This window comes from Lepidochelys olivacea (assembly GCF_965140295.1).
Source record: "Lepidochelys olivacea isolate rLepOli2 genome assembly, chromosome: 25".
Taxonomy (NCBI): Eukaryota; Metazoa; Chordata; order Testudines; family Cheloniidae; genus Lepidochelys; species Lepidochelys olivacea.
Window position 1 is genome coordinate 3,472,612 of NC_140435.1, and position 21,564 is coordinate 3,494,175.

At 45.3% G+C, this 21,564-nt stretch overlaps 1 protein-coding gene across 5 annotated transcripts in view; it reads left to right on the top strand.

Moving 5' to 3' along the window:
* SPPL2B (signal peptide peptidase like 2B) overlaps positions 1–21,564 on the top strand; it is a 97,178-nt gene that overhangs the window by 16,675 nt on the left and 58,939 nt on the right. For all 5 annotated transcript variants that reach the window (XR_014709589.1, XM_084614308.1, XM_084614311.1 and 2 more), the window contains one exon: positions 13,377–13,559. Coding sequence is in view for 4 of the 5 variants with exons in the window: in XM_084614308.1 (XP_084470434.1) it covers positions 13,377–13,559 (183 nt within the window). In the remaining variant the exon portion in view is untranslated. The remainder of the gene's footprint in view (positions 1–13,376; positions 13,560–21,564) is intronic.

Genomic DNA, 21,564 nt, shown 5'->3' on the forward strand with positions numbered 1-21,564 from the left:
GGAGAGCAAGAAAAATTATTATTGGTCTAGAAAACATGACCTGCAAGGAAAGATTGAAAAAATTGAGTTTGTTTAGTTTGGGGAAGAGAAGACTGAGTGGAAACATGGTAACAGTCTTCAAGTATGTAATAAGAAAAGGAGGTACTTGTGGCACTTTAGAGACTAACAAATTTATTTGAGCATAAGCTTTTGTGAGCTACAGCTCACTTCATCGGATGCATAGTTCAGGACTATTTAGAAAAGCTGGACGAACACAAGTCCATGGGGCCGGATGCACTGCATCTGAGAGTACTAAAGGAGTTGGCAGATGTGATTGCAGAGCCATTGGTCATTATCTTTGAAAACTCATGGTGATCGGGGGAAGTCCCGGACGACTGGAAAAAGGCTAATGTAGTGCCCATCTTTAAAAAAGGGAAGGAGGAGGATCCTGGCAACTACAGGCCAGTCAGCCTCACCTCAGTCCTTGGAAAAATCATGGAGCAGGTCCTCAAGGAATCCATTCTGAAGCACTTAGAGGAGAGGAAAGTGATCAGGAACAGTCAGCATGGATTCACCAAGGGCAAGTCATGCCTGACTAATCTAATTGCCTTCTATGTCGACATAACTGGCTTTGTGGATGAGGGGAAAGTAGTGGACGTGTTGTTTCTTGACTTTAGCAAAGCTTTGGACACTGTCTCCCACAGTATTCTTGCCAGCAAGTTAAAGAAGTATGGGCTGGATGAATGGACAATAAGGTGGATAGAAAGTTGGCTAGATTGTCGGGCTCAACGGGTAGTGATCAATGGCTCCATGTCTAGTTGGCAGCCGGTATCAAGTGGAGTCCCCAACGGTCGGTCCTGGGGCCGGTTTTGTTCAATATCTTCATAAATGATCTGGAGGATGGTGTGGATTGCATCCTCAGCAAGTTTTCAGATGACACCAAACTGGGAAGAGAGGTAGATATGCTGGAGAGTAGGGATAGGATACAGAGGGCCCTAGACAAATGAGAGGATTGGGCCAAAAGAAATCTGATGAGGTTCAACAAGGACAAGTGCAGAGTCCTGCACTTAGGACAGAAGAATCCCATGCACTGCTACAGACTCGGGACCGAATGGCTAGGCAGCAGTTCTGCAGAAAAGGACCTAGGGGTTACAGTGGACGAGAAGCTGGATATGAGTCAGCAGTGTGCCCTTGTTGCCAAGAAGGCCAATGGCATTTTGGGATGTATATGTAGGGGCATTGCCAGCAGATCGAGGGACGTGATCGTTCCCCTCTATTCGACATTGGTGAGGCCTCATCTGGAGTATTGCGTCCAGTTTTGGTCCACCCACTACAGAAGGGAGGTGGACAAATTGGAGAGAGCCCAGTGGAGGGCAAAGAAAAGGATCAGGGGGCTGGGGCACATGACTTGCAAGGAGAGGCTGAGGGAACTGGGATTGTTTAGTCTGGAGAAGAGAAGGATGAGGGGGGATTTGATAGCTGCTTTCAACTACCTGAAAGGGGGTTCCAAAGAGGATGGCTCTAGACTGTTCTCAGTGGTAGCAGATGACAGAACAAGGAGTAATGGTCTCAAGTTGCAGTGGGGGAGATTTAGGTTGGATATTAGGAAAAACTCTTTCACTAGGAGGGTGGTGAAACACTGGAATGCGTTACCTAGGGAGGTGGTGGAATCTCCTTCCTTAGATATTTTTAAGGTCAGGCTTGAGAAAGCCCTGGTTGGGATGATTTAGTTGGGGATTGGTCCTGCTTTGAGCAGGTGGTTGGACTAGATGAATTCCTGAGGTCCCTTCCAACCCTGACATTCTATGATTCTATGATTGATTCAGTGGAAAAAACAGTATTTTCCACTGAATGCATCCGATGAAATGAGCTGTAGCTCACGAAAGCTTATGCGCAAATAAATTTGTTAGTCTCTAAGGTGCCACAAGTACTCCTTTTCTTTTTTCGAATACAGACTAACACGGCTGCTACTCTGAAACCTGTCAAGTATGTAATGGTTGTTATAAGGAGGATGATGATAAATTATTCTCCTTAACCACTGAGGACAGGAAAAGAAGTAATCATAGGATTGGAAGGAACCTCGAGAGGTCATCTAGTCCAGTCCCCCGCACTCATAGCGGGACTAAAGTATTAAATGGGCATAAATTCCAGGAAGGATGATGGGCGTAAATTCCAGGAAGGGCGTAAATTCCAGTGGTTCTCAACCTATTTACCATTGTGGGCCGCATATGCAGCTCTCTCTGTGTTGTGTGGCCTGGATCCACGCAATATGTATACTACCTGTATATCTACTAAAAAATAAGGTTTCATATTTGTTATATGAGAGAAGTGTGATTCAAACTGATATACTACCTTTCATTTGAACACTGGCAAACACCAGTAATACAGGTTTGGTGGTCCAGATTCTGCTCTCAGTTACAATGGTACAACTCCCATTGATTTAATTGGGGGCTTAACCATTGTAAACAAGTGAAGAAATTGGCTTTGCAACTAGAATTTAGTTAACAATTCTGTGGATGATTTGTGAGCTAAAACAGGCTCCATCTCTCCTGCAAGCTTGTCTAACATGAATTAATGGTGTAAACTTTTTCTACTCAAATCGGCAGATGTGACTGTGAACAGAGTCACTTTTCTAAGCTAGACAGTAATTGAAGTGCTGCAAGTAGATTGAAGCTCCAAATTCCACTAAGTCAGTAGAAGTCTTATTTGTAATGAGGTCTACAGATTCTTGAGAATGGGTCTCTGTTCTCTGCAGCCTAGGATTAGACCAAATCTAGAAGGGAAGGTCTGCCTTCCCTCTGAGAAATCACCAATTTTTCTTCTGAAAAACATTGGCTTAAAATTTCCAGGCTCTCAGGGTGTGCCTTTTATCTGCAGAGGGGATTTCCTTTCTCTTCATAGTTACTGGGACTTTCCATTTACATGTAGTGCAGCATGGTGGAGAAGGCTAAGAGAGGATAAGCCAGAAACTATCTCCAGCACCTCCACTCTGATTGAGTGCCTGCAGGGAGAGCTGCACCTGTTTTGTGGAAATTCAGTCCCCTCTGAAATGCTTGTGCTGGAGTAGGGTTTTTCCTGCAGCCTCCCACTCCCGAACAGAAGAGTCTCCAAGAAGCATCAGGAGCAACGTCCCTCATTGGGCCCCCTGAGGCAGCAGAGAGCTACTAAAAGGGATCTCGAGCAGACAAACCAAGGAGAGCCTGATAAGGGGCCCTCAGACTCAGTCCCTCCCTCCATTACACAGCATGTCCTCCTGCCCAGTCTTTCAATGGCTCAAGATTACTTCCTGCCAGCAAAGTCAGACCAGCTTTGTTTCCTAGTGCAGCAAGTGGACCAAGAATTCCTTTGGAACCTCCAAGGTTGGAGCATGGTGCCTTTGAGGTAAAGTCAGTCTATATCCAGGCTCATCCAGGAATCTCTCTTGAATAAAGAGTGGGAACCTGGGAAGCCCTCTTCTGGACCCAGGCCAGCACAGCCCTCCAGCCCCCTCTTTTTCAGGGCAAGAAAGCTGTGAAGAGTAACCATAAGGTGTCGTCCTTCCCCTTTTCACACCCTCCCTCTCTAGGAGACTCAGTCTGAAATTTCTCTCTCCCTATCAGATGAGGAGGATAAGAAAAAGAAGGGTCTCGCTGATGTTCAGATCCCTCTGTGCAACAAAAAGCACTAAGGAGAGGGAAGCCCCAGTGATCCCCGTCATCATATGAATAGTTTGACTCAGATTCCTCTAAGAGGCTCGAAGCAAATCTGTTTTCCTCACGGCACACAAATGTGCAAAGAGCCTGGTTTCCCTGCTCCCCTTCAGAGTACAGCATAGCAGATAATCATAACTATGGGTTTCACTGCCCACCCTCAGAGTGGGCAGCATGGCAAATCAGTGCAGAAAAGACCAGGTCATAAAGATGTGTTGGTTACTCTAGGCCAGTGGTTCTCAACCAGGGGTACGCAGAGGTTTTCCAGGGGGTATATCAACTCATCTATATATTTGCCTGGTTTTACAACAGATTACATAAAAAGCACTAGCGAAGTCAGTACAAACTAAAATTTCATACAATGACTTGTTTTATACTGCTCTATATACTATACACTGAAATGTAAGTATAATTATATTCCAATCAATATATTTTATAATGATATGGTAAAAGTAAGCAATTTTTCGGTAATAGTGTCCTGTGACACTTGCTTAAAAAATCAGCCTTTAAAAATACAAGTAGTTTTAAGTGAGGTGTAACTTGGGGTATTCAAGACCAATGAGATTCCTGAAAGTGGTACAGTAGTCTGAAAAGTTTAAGAGCCACTGGTCTAGGGGTATGTATATACATATCCCCAAAAGGGAAATTTTCCATTCTTAGGGGAAGCACGCTAGCAGTCCAAATCATCGTTGGATTCAAATGGTAAAATAGATATTTTTAAAACACACCAAGCGATAATCCTTCAGGCAGAAATGTAACAAGTACTGTAAACTACACTTATGAGGTCAGCAGATTTCCTCAATAATCTATAGCTATATGTCTCTCCTCATGCACCGTGGGAAGATATAATAGTGAGATAAGAATTTTCCTGCCACACCTAAAAGACTAGGAAAGTATTGGGTTGTCATAGTCCCCAGCTGCTGCTGTGGGTCACCATGTTGTAATGTCCAGGTTATTGCTCCCAGCTTCTGTCGCAGGTTGCCAAGCCTTGGTACTACTTCTATCTTCTTCCCCCTGCACCTGGCTGGAGAGTGATGAGAAGGACAGCACCCGAGCATTGGAAGAACTGTCAGGCAGTAATGGGCCTATTGGCAGAATTTATTTCTACTTTTCCGTGCCCCTGGCTTCCATTTTATGAGGCCGGAAGGCTCCTCGGTGTGAAACAGTCTAAAACTTATCCTGGAATCACTAACGAAGAAAAATATCCACAGAGAGACCATCAAAATGGATCTCTAGCTGCATCCAGCTCTGTTATCAACCAAATAAAACAGAACCCCTAGTAGAGATCAGGACTCATTCTACATAATCAATAGGAACCTCAGTAGCCTTTCTGAACTATGTACCAATAATAGACGTATGTAAAGCGGCAACCTGGGCATCTGAGCATACAATCACAAATTATTATGCAGTCATTCAAAGCTCAAGATCAGATGCCATGCTAGGCCTAAAAGTGCTCCCTTCAACCATGCAAACAACTCCAAAGCCCCTTCTGTCCACAGTGGGACATTGCCCTACAATCACCTGAAGTGGAGCACCCACAGAGACATCATCTGAAGAACAAGAGAACGTTACTCATCTTGTGCAGTAACTGAGGTTCTTCAAGTTGTGTGTCCCTGTGGGTGTTCCACTACCCTACCCTACCCTCCCCTCTATTTCAGGTTTCCTGTGAGTACTCCATGGTAGAGAAGGAACTGAGGCGTTCGGGTGTCACACATGTTGTATGAGGAGTAATGGCACTGCAAGACAGCTACTGTGCATGCGTAGCCTGGATGGACACTGCTACCGAAAATCTCTATCAATGGTGCTGAGAAGCACCGACACCTGAAGTGACGCACCCACCAGGAGAGAGACCTTGAAGAACCGCACCTTGTGCAGTAACTGAGTAACCTCCTCTTTATTAAAACAGGGGCTAACTGTAGTTCGTGAATTAACTGATTATTTCAGGTCAGCCTGGAAACATTTTCAAATACACCTAAGTGAAAGTGACTGGAATTTAAGTTCCTAGTTGCCTACATCTCTGAAAAATTAGACAGTCTTCTAAGTTACTTAGGCTAACCTTCAAACTTTTAAAACTAGTAGATCTCATCTCCGCCTTCCTCATTTTTATTCATAGACTGGAATTCCTGCTTTTTCAATCTCAGTACATTTCTCAACTTTGAATGAATTAATCCAAATGAAGGAAATAGTCTTTCTGTGCTTGCAGAAAATACTACAGCAGTCAAAACTAGTTTAACACTTCAAAAAACTCTGGTCCCAAGTGCTTAGCTAGTGACTTCCACCAGTTCAATGCTGTGACTTTCTTTAAAACATCATCAGCAAACATGAACTGCTTGAATGGTTCACCTCCAATCCTGAAATTTATTATGGCTGGCATGATTTGATGTGTGATTATTAGATACCCATGTCGTATAGCAGCATCTTTGTCAGCAACTAGGCATCTACCCTGGTGCTCTAGATTGAGACTATTGGGAAGAAAATGAGGTAGAGCATGTGCTTGATCCATCTGCCTCTTTACTTCCTGCAATTTAACACTGTTGATGGGTATTTCTTTCTTCAATAAAAGTTCTTGAAATTCTTTCCAGCATCAACAGTAGAACCACAATCTTTCAGCCATTTGTCCGAGCCTATGGAAATAGGTTTCAGTATATTCAGCATATCTTCTACATTTCTTTATAGTCCAATGCTGATTACTTTGGCTGTGGTAGTTCCATCTATTTTGTCACAATTTTCTTCACAAATTATCAGAATAGGGGAGTTCTTAATAGATAGCGCAAAACAGTCAGACACTGAATTCCATCATTCATCTTGTGGGAGAATTCATTTGGATTCTCCTGCTTTCTTCAATGAAGCTGAAGCAAAGTTGTAGTTATGAAAGTACTTTGCAATTTCAACATTCTTCTTTATTCCTGGAGATGTACTCAAGGCTTTGGCTAAAAGATGCATGAAATGAACACTACATCCGGATGTCATAAGTTTTAGGTTCATTATCTTCTAGATTTCTTCTCATCTTTGCTACATTTGCAGCATTTTCAGTGACAATTCTTAGCTATTCACTTGACGCTTGAATTTTTGTTCAGTTTGCTCTGGTTTTTACTGCTGTTTCTTTTAAGTGTTCTGCTGTATGGGCATTTCCTGATGTATCTGTTGTTTCTATAAGATAGACAGCTCCGTTTCCTGTTGTCTCACAAGCACATATTACTGGATCATTGTGTACATTACTCCACCCATCAAGACTTAGATTAATGAATTTCCTGTCAATTTTTTTTGCACACCGTTCAATTTCCTTTTCATACATGGTATCCACCAACCTTCCAGCAATGTGTGCTCTCACGGTTGGAGTGTAGCCTGGCTATAATGATTAAATCCTGTCAATGAAATGTTCGTTCTGAAAAAGACGAAAGGGAGAATTTGTTGCATAGGTGATCCAAGCAATCTTTTCATAGAATCATAGAATATCAGGGTTGGAAGGGACCTCAGGAGGCCATCTAGTCCAACCCCCTGCTCAAAGCAGGACCAATCCCCAATTTAAATCATCCCAGCCATGGCTTTGTCAAGCCTGATCTTAAAAACCTCTAAGGAAGGAGATTCTACCACCTCCCTAGGTAACGCATTCCAGTGTTTCACCACCCTTCTAGTGAAAAAGTTTTTCCTAATATCCAACCTAAACCTCCCCCACTGCAACTTTTCCTTTGTGGAGTCTTCCTGAAATTTGCTGGTCCTGATTATGAACTCATTCATAGTTTTACTGGATAATGAAGGTCAGGTTTTTTGGTTTGTTTGTTTGTTTGTTTTTTAATGCAGGTAATTTTCTGTCTGACGTGTTTAGTTGCAGCACTAGTGGTGGTACCAGCAGATGACTCTGAAGTTGCAGACATTGCAGACGATGGATGTTCATAACCCGTTATGTCTAAGTCGGACCCTGAGACAAAATCACTCTTGCTCGGAGTATTACTCAGTGCACTTTAAAAAATGAGATTGTAAATGAAAGATTCCTCATACTGCAGCTGTTTATAGCATTGTTTAAATGGTATCATTCTAAACCCAGTTTTGTGGGGAAAATGAATAAATCATAAGGGTTTACATAGATTTAGATAATTCTTATCTCTGGCAACAGGTTGAAAAAGACATTTTAAAATTCATAAATGCCTAATAAAACTTCACTTTTAAACAAGAACTCTTCACTTTGGATGTTTGATTATATTGAGCAATAAAATAATCATTTCAAAAGTCCAGCAGTAATAGTAAAAATATAATTGATAAATACTCCCACAACAAACCAACATATTAATTATATTTTGAACACAAACATTTTTGAAATTTACTAGTAATACACCCAAAAAACAATAATCTGTTATCATTTACTGGCATAGTAAGACAAGGTAGGCAGTCCATAAGAATGGTTCAAAAATAAATTTACTAACTAGCTCATCCCAGATTGTTCAGACATGTCCACATCATCATCATCTTCAAAGTCATTGTCTTCTGAGGAGCATTTTTTTATAATGCTGTTTCATTCTGACAACCATTCAGTCTTGCATCTTTCTGTTGCCCTGTTTACATTTGGCACATGATCCTCTTTTACCCAAAGGAACAGAATTTCTTGAAAATATTCCCAAACAGGTCTTTTTTACAATCTGCAGCCATGGCAGTATTTTTTTCCCAGTTGTTAAAATCAGCATTAGAGGCTGTGGTCTGAAGAATTTTGTCCCTTCTGCCCACAATGTCCTGCATTCACACCAGTGTTGATCCTTTTTGGTTGCGCACACTGCTCCTTTTCCCTTGTTACATAGCCCCCCACCCGAGCCCTACCCCCAAAAGAACTAACAACAGTCAAAGACTTCTGCTTGAGTAACCCAAATGCCCTTTGCACTGCAGTATTTTATTTGTTTAGTGACAGAGGGAGGCAATTGCAAAATGAATGGATTTCTGTTTTTATCTGTGTACACATGCAAGGAGACAGAGCAAAGCTGTTTGCATGAAATGCCCATAACCATCCAGAAGGGCTCGTAGTCACTGAGCAGATCAGTGTTTTGTCCATTTGATGGAGCAGTGTCATGGTGGGTGGAGTCTCAAATATTCATAATTTGAGAACTGAGACAGTCAGACCTCAGGGAGGGAGAAGCTATAAAATAGGAATATGAGACCACCTAGGAGGGATCAGTGTATTATCTTGATGAGATATACAATTAGGGTTGCCAGGCATCTGGTTTTCGACCAGAACGCCCTCTCAAAAAGGGACCCTGGTGGCTCTGGTCAGCACCACTGACCATTCCATTAAAAGTCCAGTCGGCGGCGCAGCAGGGCTAAGGCAGGCTCCCTGCCTGCCCTGGCTTTGCGCAGCTCCCGGAAACGGCCGGCATATCCCTGCGGTTCCTAGGTGTAGGGGCAATCAGAGAAGCAGCGTGTACTGCCCCCCGCCCCTAGAGCTGGCTCCACACTCCTATTGGCTGGGAACTGCGGCCAATGGGAGCTGCGGGGGTGGCACTTGCAGGCCCAGGCAGCGTGCACTGCGCAGAGCTGCCCAGCCATGCCTCCGCCAACGGGCTGGACATGCCAGCTGCTTTCCAGGAGCAGTGCAGAGCCAGGGCATGCTGGGAGCCTGCCTTAGCCCCACTGCACCGCTAACCGGCAGCCGCTTGAGGTAAGCACCGCTCGGCCGGAGCCTGCACCCTCTCCCACACTCCAGCCCCCTGCCTGAGCCTGCTCCCGCACTCTAAACCTTGGCCCCAGCCCGGAGCCCCCTCCTGCACCCCAACCCCCTCATCCCAGCCCCACCCCAAAGTGTGCACCCCCAGCCGGAGCTCTCGCCTCCTCCTGCACCCTGAACCCCACATTTCTGGCCCCACCCCGGAGCTCACACCCCCAGCCCAGTGAAAGTGAGTGAGGGTGGAGGAGAGTGAGCGACTGAGGGAGAAGGGTGGGAGTGAGTGGGGGGTGGGGCCTCAGAGAAGGGGCAGGGCAGGGGTGGGTTCTTGGGGAAGTAGTGGGGCAAGGGTATTCGGTTTTGTGCAATTAGAAAGTTGGCAACCCTATACACAATATATATGGTATCTCCTGGAGCCAGAGGCTGGATCCCAACGATTGTAATGACTTTGCCTGTCTCTTGCACCCAGTAGCAGAGCTCTTGGGTCTCCCACAGGATCAAACCCTTAATACATGACCTATTGTGCCATATTTATAAAGCTTAACCCTAAAAGTTAGGGGTTTTTTTTTTCCCCTGATTCTTTTTTGTACAGAAAAGCAGCTTTTAAATCAAAGTTTTTGATCGAGGCTCATGGAGTCAAATATAGTAAAAATCTTAAATGACTCAAACTGTACCATAGAATCTCTATGGATAGAAATTCCATGCTTGAATAATAAGAGTATAGCAATAGGAATATACTACCTACCAACTGACCAAGATGGTGATAGTGACTCTGAAATGCTCAGGGAGGTTAAAGAGGCTACAAAAACAAAAAAAAAAATCATAATAGGAAATTTCAAGTATCTCCATATTGACTGGGTATACATCACCTCAGGACATGATGCAGAGTTAAAAATTGTAGACACCATTAATGACTGCTTCTATGAGCAGCTAGTCTTGGAACCCACGAGTGGAGAGGCAGTTCTTGGTTCAATTCTAAGTGGAGCATAGGATCTGGTCCAAGAGGTGAGTATAGCTGAACTGCTCAGTAATAGCAACCACAATGTAATTCAATTTAACTTCCTTGTAGGGGGCAAAAATACCAAAGAAACCCCTCACAGTGGCATTTAACTTCAAAAAAGGGGAACTACACAAAACCGAGAAAACTAGTTAAATTTGAAATTAAAAGGAACAGTCACAAGAGTGAAATACCTGCAAGCTGCATGGAAACTATTTAAAAACACCATAATAGAGGCTCAAACTAAATGTATATCCCAAATAATAATTAAAAAAAAAAAAGAGGACCAAAAAAAAAGTGCCACCATGGCTAAACAATAGAGTAAAAGCGATGTTTAGAGGCAAAAAGAAATCCCTTAAAGAGGGGAAGCCAGATCTTTTTGAGAAAAATAGAAATGAGCATAAACTCTGGCAAATCAAATGTAAAATTGTAATTGGGCAGGCCAAAAAAAGAATTTGAAGAGCAACTAGCAGAAGACCGAAATTAACAGAAAAATCATTTTTAGGATCTCAGAAGGAGGAAGCCTGTTCAACAATCAGTGAGGCCACTGGATGATCAAGCTGCTAAATGAGCACTTCAGGAACACAAGGCTGTTGCAGAGAAGCTAAATGAATTCTTTGCATCAGTCTTCAATGAAGAAGAGGATGTGAAGGAGATTCCCACACCTGAGTCACTATTTTTGGGTAACAGATTTGAGGAACTGGCCCAGATTGAGGTGTCAGTAGAGGAGATATTGGAACAAATAGGTAACTTAAATAGTAATAAGTCATTAGGACTAGATGGTATCACTCAAGCGTTCTGAAGGAACTCAGATATGAAATTGCTGAACTACTAAGTGTGTTATGTAAACTAACACTTAAATCAGCCCCTGTACCAGATGAATGGCAAATGTTTAAAAATCAGCCTCCGGAGGCAATCCTGGCAATTACAGGCCGTTAAGCCTAACTTGTGTACCAGGCACATTGGTTGAAACTATAGTCAGAATAGGATTGTCAGACACATAGATGAACACAATATATTGGGGAAGAGTCGAACACAGCTTTTGTAAAGGGAAATAATTCCTCACCAATCTACTAGAATTCTTTGAGAGAGTCGGCAAACATGTGGACAAGGGTGATCCAGTGGATATAGTGTACTGGACCTTTGATAAGGTCCCACACCAAAGGCTCTTAAGCCAAGTAAACAATCCTGGGATAAGAGGGAAGATCCTCTCCTGGATCAGTAACTGGTTAAAAGACAGTAAACAAAGGGTAAGAAAAAATGTTCAGTTTTTACAACGGAGAGAGGTAAATAGTGGGATCCCTGAAGGATCTGTACTAGGACTGTGCTATTCAACATACAGTAGACACTCATTAGTAGCAACATATTGGTGCCCTTTTGCTATGTTGCTCTAAAGCGGCTGTTGCTGTTATGGGGAGTGTCATTTGACCAAAAGGTGTATGAAGAGTTAAGTATGTTTTGGAAGGGATGGGGTAGCCATGTTGTGTTGGGGGGGTCAGTTGGAGGGGGACCCCAAGATTGGGGGAATGGGGCAGGGGAACCCTGGGTTTGGCAGGGGAGCCCCTAGTCAGCAAACGGCTGAGCGAGCCAGCTGCCAGGGACAGGCTGAGGATGCTCCCCCTGGCAGCTCATACTCCACCGTGGCAAGGGATGGATGGCTGGGGCAGGCACTGTGTGCAGCCTGCAATGGAGGCAGGGCGGGGTGGCGGCTTCTAGCACAGACAGCAGAGATGGTAGGGGGGAAGGGGACAAGTCAATGCCCTGGGAAGGCCCGATTCCCCACTGCAAAACAGCGCATCCATGCCCTTTCCCCAGCAACCAAGATGGAGGGGACAGCTCAGTGCACTGGGGGGAAGACTCCCCGATACGTCCAACTGCAAAATTGTCCTGTTCTGTTCATTCTCACTGAAGCATCTGGCACTGGCCGCTATCAGAAGACCGGATACTGGGCTAGATGAGCCATTGGTCTGACCCAGTATGGCCATTCTCATGTTATAATTCAGCATTTTTATTTAAATGTTTTAAGAGATTATAATAAGTTTAAGCCTTAAAATATTTTGTATTAGTCAGATTTCACTTTAAACAGGTACATTTTTAAAAAGAAAAAAAAACTTAGAATTTAAATAACAATAAAAACCCAATTTTAAATAATCCAATTTAAATTTAAAAAAATCAATTTTGTTCTAATTTTTTTTTAAACCATTAGTTTTTATCCACCCTGAATTACTGGGAAAGTCTTGCTCAGTCCTTGAATCCTTGGGATGGACCTTCAGTACAGATGCAATCATTGGATAATTTAGCTTCTTCACTCTCAAAAGTCTCTACTGAGTATGTGCAAAAGCTTACAACTTGTCCAAGTTTGGGCTAATTTGCATGGGAATGGCAAACAGCACAATGCTGACACCAGGCCGACCCCCTCCCTCTGCAAAATGTCAGTTCCCTACATCAAACATGGCATCGCTAAGGTTTCTCAATAGAATAGTTGTACAATTCTTTTTTCAACATTGGCAAAACATTTCTCCCCAGTCTTGTTCTTGGAAGCAGCTGAACTATTTTAACTGAACCTTTCCAAAAAAATTCAGCCTGGGGCAGATGATCACTTTGGAAAATTTCAGACCAAATTGTTAAAGTTTGGCTAAGCTATAAGCAACTGAAAATGGGGTCTTATATTAAGTGTTGGGCAGTGTTAACTGTAGGTGGTGCTAGTAGTGCTGTCTATAATACAAGATAAGATGGGCAGCATGTCCGTTCATGTTACTGTGAGACCTCTACAACTCTCGTTTCCTGACTTGAATGTTCAAAGTAATCTTGACGTCATTTTAATATAAGTGTTGTGTTTTATTACAACTTACATGCAGATATTTGTGCCTGCTCCTTAGATCCTGGAGGGGGATGTGTGTGTTGATGGTGGGGGATTGTTTGTATGTTTGTTTTGTAAATGGCAATTCTTGCTTAATATAAAGAAATTAAGATTGATATTTTTTCCTAAGACTTCATGTCTAAGTTTCTGCTCTTGTTTTTCAACTAGTGATTCTTGTTTTTTCAACTAATGTTTCTTCCTCTCCAGTCCCTCTTGCAGCTTCAGGATCAAACAGCATCTGTGTTGTGTTCTCCTTCTGATGTACCAGATGGGGGATTTCATAACAGAATCCCTATGGTGATGCGGGGGAACTGCACCTTTTATGAGAAAGTCAGGCTTGCTCAGATCAATGGAGCCCGGGGGTTGCTGATAGTCAGTAGAGAGAAACTGGTAAGTCTATTCCTAGTTATTGTCTGCAGTACTGATGTATCTCTGATGTTAGTCTTGGTTATAAAACTTTTTCATCTAGACTTCATTCTTGATAAACTGCATTGTCTCAGTGCTTCCCACAGTTGCTATTTTTAGCTTATTTGTGTTTGGGTTTTCTGACCTGGAGGGTTTCTTCCTAGAATTAATGTCTCTCTGTGGGCATGTGATGACTCAGCCTGCAGTATTTTGGTCTTATTAGGACCTGTACGAGAGGCTGTGAAGCTGCATATAAAGTTACTCATGTTCTTAGCCAACAGAAAAATATATGTTCATTCCTGATATACTGCCTGAATAATTGCTGTTTTGTGAGTAATTTTGTTAAATTTTTCTATTTGTGGCATTTAATATTTATTAATTAAGCCAGAGGTTTTACTCACGTAGTGATGGTTCCCAATGGGACTTGTACCTGCGTGTATATAATGCCCCTGGGTGAAGTCTTGTCTATCATTAAACGCTTGGCTAAAACAATGAAACCGGCTCCTTGGACCTCAACAAAATATTAGTTCTGTGTTGTGACTTAGCATTCAAAAAGACTAATTCTATGAAATATACAGCACTATGGCTTCTGTTTAGTGATATCTGAGTGTCAGCACTGGAAATACACGTCTCTCATAGAATTATATGCCAGATGTGGAGCAGATGTTGCATGAAGATTGGTTCTTCTTTGAGTGCTTGCTCATGTCGATTCCAATTAGGTGTGTGCGCACCGCGTGCACAGTCACCAGAAGGTTTTTCCCCTAGCAGTACCCGTCGGGTCAACTGTGGAGCTGTCTGAAGTCACTCATTCATGGCGCCACATATAGGGCCCTGCTGACCCGCCACCTCTCCAGTTCCTTCTTACTGCTAGTGACGGTCATAGAATCACAGGGTTGGAAGAGACCTCAGGAGGTCATCTAGTCCAATCCCCTCCTCAGTGCAGGACCAATCTCCAACTCAATCATCCCAGCCAAGGCTTTGTCAAGCTGGGCCTTAAAAACCTCTAAGGATGGAGATTCCACCACCTCCCTAGGTAACCCATTCCAGTGCTTCACCACCCTCCTAGTGAAGTAGTTTCCTATTATCCAATCTAGACCTCCCCCACTGCAATTTGAGACCACTGCTTCTTGTTTTGTCACCTGCCACCACTGAGAACAGCTTAGCTCCATCCTCTTTGGAACCCCCCCTTCAGGTAGTTGAAGGCTGCTATCAAATCCCCCCTCACTCTTCTCTCTTCTGCAGACGAAATAACCTCAGTTCCCTCAGCCTCTCCTTGTAAGTCATGTGCCCGAGCCCCCTGATCCTTTTCTTTGCCCTCCACTGGACTCTCTCCAATTTGTCCACCTCCCTTTTGTAGTGGGTGGACCAAAACTGGACGCAATACTCCAGATGAGGCCTCACAAATGTCAAATAGTGTGGAATAATCACTTCCCTCGATCTGCTGGCAGTGCTCCTACTAATACAGCCCAATGTGCCGTTGGCCTTCTTGGCAACAAGGGCAGACTGCTGATTCTCATCCAGCTTCTTGTCCACTGTAATCCCCAGGTCCTTTTCTACAGAACTGCTGCTTAGCCAGTCTGTTCCCACTGTAGCTGTGCATGGGATTCTTCCTTCCTAAGTGCAGAACTCTGCACTTGTCCTTGTTGAACCTCATCAGATTTCTTTTGGCCCAGTCTTCCACTTTGTCTGGGTCACTCTGGACCCTATCCCTACCCTCCAGCATATCTACCTCTCCCCCCAGCTTAGTGTCGTCTGCAAACTTGCTGAGGTTGCAATTCATCCCATCATCCAGATCATTGATAAAGATGTTTAACAAAACCAACCCCTGGGGCACTCTGCTTAATATTGGCTGCCAAGTAGACATGGAGCCATTGATCACTACCCGTTGAGCCCGACAATCTAGCCAGCTTTTTATCCACCTTATAGTCCATTCATCCAATCCATATTTTTTTAACTTGCTGGCAAGAGTACTGTGGGAGACCGTATCAAAAGCTTTGCTAAAGTCAAGATATACCATGTCCACTGCTTTCTCCATATCCACAGAGCCAGTTATCTCACCATAGAAGGCAATCAGGTTGGTCAGGCATGACTTGCCCTTGGTGAATCCATGTTGACTGTTCCTGATCACCTTCCTCTCCTCCAAGTGCTTCAAAATGGATTCTTTGAGGACCTGCTCCATGATTTTGCCAGGGACAGAAGTGAGGCTGTAGTTCCTTGGGTTCTTTTTCTTCCCTTTTTTTAAAGTTGGCTACTATATTTGCCTTTTTCGAATCATCCGGGACCTACCCTGATCACCATGAATTTTCAAAGATAATGGCCAATGGCTCTGCAATCATAACAACCAACTCCCTCAGCACCCTTGGATGCATTAGATCTGGACCCATGGACTTGTGCATGTCCAGCTTTTCTAAATAGTCTTTAACCTGTTCTTTCACAACTGAGGTCATTGGAGCGTTTCTTCTTTCGTCCAAACATACAATCCTCTAGCTTGCTTGTCGTACATATATTTCTGTAAATAGTTAAAAATAAAAGGAGTACTTGTGGCACCTTAGAGACTAACCAATTTATTTGAGCATGAGCTTTCGTGAGCTACAGCTCACTTCATCGGATGCATACAGTGGAAACTGCAGCAGACTTTATATATACACAGAGAATATGAAACAATACCTCCTCCCACCCCACTGTCCTGATGGTAATAGCTTATCTAAAGTGATCATCAGGTGGGCCATTTCCAGCACAAATCCAGGTTTTCTCACCCTCCACCCCCCCACACAAATTCACTCTCCTGCTGGTGATAGCCCATCCAAAGTGACAACTCTTTACACAATGTGCATGACAATCAAGTTGGGCTATTTCCTGCACAAATCCAGGCTTTCTCACATCCCCCCCACCCCCATACACACACAAATTCACTCTCCTGCTGGTAATAGCTCATCCAAACTGACCACTCTCCAAGTTTAAATCCAAGTTAAACCAGAACATCTGGGGGGGGGGGGGGGTAGGAAAAAACAAGAGGAAACAGGCTACCTTGCATAATGACTTAGCCACTCCCAGTCTCTATTTAAGCCTAAATTAATAGTATCCAATTTGCAAATGAATTCCAATTCAGCAGTTTCTCGCTGGAGTCTGGATTTGAAGTTTTTTTGTTTTAAGATAGCAACCTTCATGTCTGTGATTGCGTGACCAGAGAGATTGAAGTGTTCTCCGACTGGTTTATGAATGTTATAATTCTTGACATCTGATTTGTGTCCATTTATTCTTTTACGTAGAGACTGTCCAGTTTGACCAATGTACATGGCAGAGGGGCATTGCTGGCACATGATGGCATATATCACATTGGTGGATGTGCAGGTGAACGAGCCTCTGATAGTGTGGCTGATGTTATTAGGCCCTGTGATGGTGCAGAAGTAAAGAAACAGATTGATAGAGCCAGAAGAGTTCCCAGAAGTTACCTACTACAGGACAGGCCTACCAAAGAAAATAACAGAACGCCACTAGCCGTCACCTTCAGCCCCCAACTAAAACCCCTCCAACGCATTATTAAGGATCTACAACCTATCCTAAAGGATGACCCAACACTCTCTCAAATCTTGGGAGACAGGCCAGTCCTTGCCTACAGACAGCCCCGCAACCTGAAGCAAATACTCACCAACAACCACATACCACACAACAGAACCACTAACCCAGGAACTTATCCTTGCAACAAAGCCCGTTGCCAATTGTGCCCACACATCTATTCAGGGGACACCATCACAGGGCCTAATAACATCAGCCACACTATATTGTTGGAGGTATTGTTTCATATTCTCTGTGTATATATAAAGTCTGCTGCAGTTTCCACAGTATGCATCCGATGAAGTGAGCTGTAGCTCACGAAAGCTCATGCTCAAATAAATTGGTTAGTCTCTAAGGTGCCACAAGTACTCCTTTTCTTTTTGCGAAGACAGACTAACACGGCTGTTACTCTGAAACTAGTTAAAAATAGTATTTCAGTATTAGTTTAGACTATTTGAACCCTTGCTACTGGGGGTTTTCCCCCATTTCCCTTCCCTCTCCCTGGGCCGGGGCATGCCTCTGTCCCAGGGGTTTATACCAAGTGGGGTCTGCCAGAAGCCGATGCCAAAGGGCGACCCACACATGGCTTGTCTGAAGTGCCTGGGAGAGTCCCATCAAACGGACAGGTGCAAAATTTGTAGGAGTTTCCATCCCCGAACCAAGAAGGAAAGGGACCACACGCTAAAGCTGCTGCTTATGGAAGCAGCTCTGTGGCCACAGTCAGAATCGAGCCCCCCATGGATGCAGCACCGGGCTCCTCGGCATTGCTGTGGAGTGTACCGGCTTCAATCTGGGACGCGGCACCAAGGAAGGACTCTGGGGTCAGAGACCCACGGCACTGGCACACCCCAGCACCGAAGGCTGCTTCACGCGTGGAATCGTGTCACTGCTCTCAGTCACCTGTCCCCAAAAGAAGCACAGAAAGACAGACAGACGGGGTGTTCCCCCCCCCCCCCCTGCTCTTGAGCATGAGAGGGTGAGCCACCTAAAGGAGTGAGACCTGTGCCGGGCCACTCCTCCCCGCATGCATACCAGCAGGCATCGTCAACTCCGGACCCACACCAGGACCCATCGAGTCCAGCACCACTTGAGGAGGGCCAAGTGGAGGACTTGGACCTTCCCTCCACACTGAAGACCTTGGAGGCAGACGGCGATCTCATAGCCCTGACGGTTCCGCACTCTCCTGACCAATGTGAGAGGCACCGGTCCCAAAGCACCTCAGAGGCCACTGGTGCAGACCTGGGGAAACCAGTGATGATGCGGCACTGATCCCCATCTCTCCGGCACCAATCCCCGGCACCGAGAGGCATGGCGCCACCTTGGTCACCACGTTTGGACTTCTTGGCCTCCTGTGTGTTCCAAAGAAGCCGGCACAGGAGTCGGCGAAACTCTCAGACTGCGAATATGCACAGATTTTCCCTCTGGTGCTGTGGCCAGCGCAGTGGCCTTTTTGGACCCCATGGGTGTACCATCAGTTGCAGGGGTTCGTCTCCAGGTACTTCTTCTCGGTTGCATCTGAGGGAAGGGCTGCATCCAGGACTAGGGACCCCTCACAGGCATTGGCATCAGGCAGCGTTGCCACAGAGGGCACAGTGGCTGGCACTGAGATGGGGGCGGTGACAGACAACAGGCTGCTTTGAGGAGCCAGGTGGGCAGGCACGGGCACAGGCCTCCCTGGCACGGGCCTCATCATCATCTTCATCCGACAAGGTGATGGTGGGAACCTCCCAGGGCCCTCCCCCACCTGACCAGATGGAGGAGTGGCACTTTCCCTGATTAAGACTATTCAGGAGAACACCAGAACTTTGTGGCAAACTCCTACCTCTTAAACTTCCACAGCAAAGGGGGTCGAAAGAAAATATTTCATGCTCTCCAAGGGTTACAAATACCTATTTACTCATCCCCCACTGGACTCAGTGGTAGGGGCAGTGGTTAATGCGAGGGAGAGGCAAGGGCAGCAGGGGCTGACTCCTCGAGCTAAGGACACAAAGACGCTGGATCTCTTTGGGAGGAAGATATACTCCACCAGAGGGCTCCAGCTTTGCATCACAAATCAGGAGGTGATCCTTAACTGCCACAATTTTAAATTGTGGGACACGACCAAATTTTCAGCCCTTTTCCCGGTGGACTCCAAGTCCGAATTCTCTGCCCTGGTGGATGAGGGCAAGGCTATGGCCAGGACATCACTGCAGGCTATGCTGGACTCAGCAGACTCGGCCACTTGCGCCATGTCCTCAGGCATCACAATGCGACAACGTTCCTGACTGCATGCCTCGGGCCTCCCCACAGAGGTCCAACAAACTATACAAGATCTCCCATTTGAAGGTGCCGTGCTGTTCTCAGAGAAAACCGACTCGAAGCTTCATAGTTTGAAAGACTCCCGAGCCACTCTGAGATCGCTGCAGCAGCCACCCAGCATAGACAACATTTATCTTCATAAATGATCTGGAGGATGGTGTGGATTGCACTCTCAGCAAATTTGCGGATGATACTAAACTGGGAGGAGTGGTAGATACGCTGGAGGGGAGGGATAGGATACAGAAATACCTAGACAAATTGGAGGATTGGGCCAAAAGAAATCTGATGAGGTTCAATAAGGATAAGTGCAGGGTCCTGCACTTAGGACGGAAGAACCCAATGCACAGCTACAGACTAGGAACCGAATGGCTAGGCAGCAGTTCTGCGGAAAAGGACCTAGGGGTGACAGTGGACGAGAAGCTGGATATGAGTCAGCAGTGTGCCCTTGTTGCCAAGAAGGCCAATGGCATTTTGGGATGTATAAGTAGGGGCATAGCGAGCTGATCGAGGGACGTGATCGTCCCCCTCTACTCGACATTGGTGAGGCCTCATCTGGAGTACTGTGTCCAGTTTTGGGCCCCACACTACAAGAAGGATGTGGATAAATTGGAGAGAGTCCAGCGAAGGGCAACAAAAATGATTAGGGGACTGGAACACATGACTTATGAGGAGAGGCTGAGGGAGCTGGGATTGTTTAGCCTGCAGAAGAGAAGAATGAGGGGGGATTTGATAGCTGCTTTCAACTACCTGAAAGGGGGTTCCAAAGAGGATGGCTCTAGACTGTTCTCAATGGTAGCAGATGACAGAACGAGGAGTAATGGTCTCAAGTTGCAGTGGGGGAGGTTTAGATTGGATATTAGGAAAAACTTTTTCACTAAGAGGGTGGTGAAACACTGGAATGCGTTACCTAGGGAGGTGGTAGAACCTCCTTCCTTAGAGGTTTTTAAGGTCAGGCTTGACAAAGCCCTGGCTGGGATGATTTAACTGGGAATTGGTCCTGCTTCGAGCAGGGGGTTGGACTAGATGACCTTCTGGGGTCCCTTCCAACCCTGATATTCTATGATTCTATGACACTTTAGGCCTCAGACTATGCCCCAGCCATATCAGGACCAGCCTCGTCAGGACCACAATTGCAGGCAGGTGAGAAATCACAACTGGCGTCACCAGCCCCAATCCCCAAACAACCAGGGGTCTGGGTAGTCCAGGCAACCACTGGGCCCCAGGCAGGCCTTTTGAAGATGCGCCCAGGGGCAACATACCAACCCGAGCACTACATCCTTCTTTACCCTTTTCAGCACATCTATCCCATTTCTACCAGGCGTGGTCCCAAATCACCTTGCACGGTTGGGTCCTTCGCATAGTAGAAATGGGATAATCTCTCCAATTCTCCTTGCACCTTCCCTCTTCAGGAACCCTTCTCATGAGCAACTCCTTGAACAGGAGATACGAACCCTCCTACTGGCAGGACTTTCAAAGGAGGTTCCGCTGGAGCTCATGGGCAAGGGGTTCTATTCCCAGTATTTCCTAATACCAAAAGCAAAGGGGGGCCTCAGACCCATCTTGGACCTGCACAACCTCAACAGTTTCATGAAGAAACTAAAGTTTCGTATGGCCTCTTTGGCCACCATTATCCCGTCCCTGGATCCAGGAGATTGGTATGCTGCCCTCGACTTGAAGGACACATACTTCCACATTTCCATAATCCCACCTCACAGGCGCTTCCTAAGGGGGCATGCACTACCAATTCGCAGTACTCCCGTTTGGCCTGTCATCGGCACCTCCGGTGTTCACCAAATGTATGTCAGTCGTGGCCACCTTCCTGCGGAAAAGGCAAGTTCAGGTATTTCCATACTTCGACAACTGGTTAGTGAAGGGCCGGTCCAGGACACAAGTGGATCAACAGGTCAGCCTGATAAGATCCACTTTTGACACACTGGGCCTCCTCTTAAACACTCAAAAGTCAATGCTCACCCCTACTGAGAGAATAGAGTTCATAGGGACGGTGCTCATCTTGAGGCAGGCCAGAGCATTCCTACCTCAGACCCGCTTTCAGGTTATACACGACATCATACAAGACCTCAGACAGTTTTTCCTACAACCACAGCAAGGAATTGCTTGAAACTCCTTGGGCACATGG